Raw genomic sequence first — 1,885 nt, forward strand, 5'->3', positions numbered from 1 at the left:
GCCAAACAAACGGTCTTCTGAACGGAAGGGACTAGCCCATCCATCCGGAGACCAGAACCAGTGAGAGACGACAGGGTAAACAAACCCGGTCAAAAAAGAAGAATAGATCAAGTAGGCCACGAACTTAGTCCTCTCCGCGATGGAACCGCTAGTGATTCCAGCGGCTGCGATTGCAAACGCCCATTGGTAGAGGAAGAAGGAGTAATCTGAGGTGAGAGTCGGAAAGTCTTTAAGACCAAAGTTGTGTCTTCCAATGAACCCATTGGAAGATTCCCCAAAGGCAAAAGCATAACCAAATAGATAATAGAAGAGTCCTCCGGCTGCAGCATCAAGGACATTAGTGAGCATGATGTTCATCGTGTTCTTGGCTCTAACAGAGCCAGCACATAGCATAGCGAAGCCCAGCTGCATGGCAAAGACGAGATAAGCTGAGAAGAGGAGGTAAGTGTTGTCTATAGCATAGGCTGCATCGGTAAACTTGTTATTTACGGTACCCAATTGGCCGCAAATATATTCAGCCGCCGCGGTGGCATTGGGGCCGAGTAGGGGAGAGAGATCAGCCGCAGAGCAAGTTAAAGCTCCCGACATGTTGAGAGACCTGAGATAGAAAGAGAGACACGAAGAAAAGAGATTGTCACTTGTGCATCTATAAAAAGACTGAGGAGGAGTTTAGGGTTGACTTTTGATTCTGGCTTCACCAATCATTCTAGAGAGATATTTGTTTAATCTAATTCAAGATGGAATCTTATAAACTACTTGCAATCTACGAGAATCTTATATACGGGTTTGGTGATTTTTAGTGATCGGCATGTACTCCTGAGAATTTAAGAAGCCAAGTGAGATATAAAGTTATAAACTATATAAAAAAAAAAAACTATTCTATGTGACGAATTTTCATATAAACAAATTATTTTGATAAAGATGAATTTATGTATCAAATAACAAATTATGTATTTAATGCAATTCATGTTTTAAGTTATATTGTGATAAACATATTATAGAAACAAATTATTTTCTAGTTGTACTCAAGATTCTCTTTTTTGTTTTTGGTAAACAAACTGAATATTCTTCTGTAAACCAACCCAAGAAAAAAAGATTCTCTGATCATTCTTCATTTAGAAATCAAGCAAATTTGGAATCAAATTTAACTCAAAACATGAATTGCATTAGAATATTGCAAAAAGGTATATATTAAGAAAAATATTTATGATGTGTGCAAGTGTATAAGCATACGTTAGCAAAAAATTGACCAAGGAATCTACATATCTAAGAAGATTCCCTGATAGAGTTGGTCGTCGTATTCGACTCACACTGTCACACATCACACGAAAGGGAAGTTCATTCGACCAGTTTTCTATTAAATAATTAAATTCTATTAAAAAAATAGTATAACAAAACAAATTGTGGCAACTAGTAAAACGAGAATATTTTTTTCAATAAAAATCTATGGTTCTTGAGGTAAAAACAACCGATCAAAGATATATACATCTACAACGTATAACTATGAAAAAACAAATTAAACATTTGTGATTTGTATCAAGATTATGGACACTACTAAAACTGTGAAAAACAAATACAAATATTGTTAAAACGGAAACCATCTGTACAACCAAATATTTATCAAGTAAAACCATACAAATATTGTTCAGACTTTTCATTGTAGGATCAGTACTGATCCGGATTAGTTACCTAAATGCCAAAACAGTTTTAGAAATCGATTTCAGCAATTGTTTTGGGAAATCATGTTAAAATATTGCATTCTTCATAAGAGAAATCTTAATTATGATGATCTTGTAAAGTATTAACAAAATGGCTGACGGAACCGCAAATGATAACATGATTTAGCGGTAACCACGTTTTATTAGTTGGAAATTGCACTTAGTCC

The 1,885-nt window shown here is 35.3% G+C and overlaps 1 protein-coding gene across 1 annotated transcript in view; it reads right to left on the reverse strand.

The window, feature by feature from the left end:
- The window catches only part of LOC104707441 (putative ammonium transporter 1 member 5), a 1,344-nt gene extending 756 nt beyond the window's left edge, over positions 1 to 588 (reverse strand). Inside the window, exon 1 of the mRNA XM_010423796.1 lies at positions 3 to 588. Coding sequence (XP_010422098.1) covers positions 3 to 588 — 586 coding nt within the window. The remainder of the gene's footprint in view (positions 1 to 2) is intronic.

This window comes from Camelina sativa, chromosome 1 (genome assembly GCF_000633955.1).
Source record: "Camelina sativa cultivar DH55 chromosome 1, Cs, whole genome shotgun sequence".
NCBI lineage: Eukaryota > Viridiplantae > Streptophyta > Magnoliopsida > Brassicales > Brassicaceae > Camelina > Camelina sativa.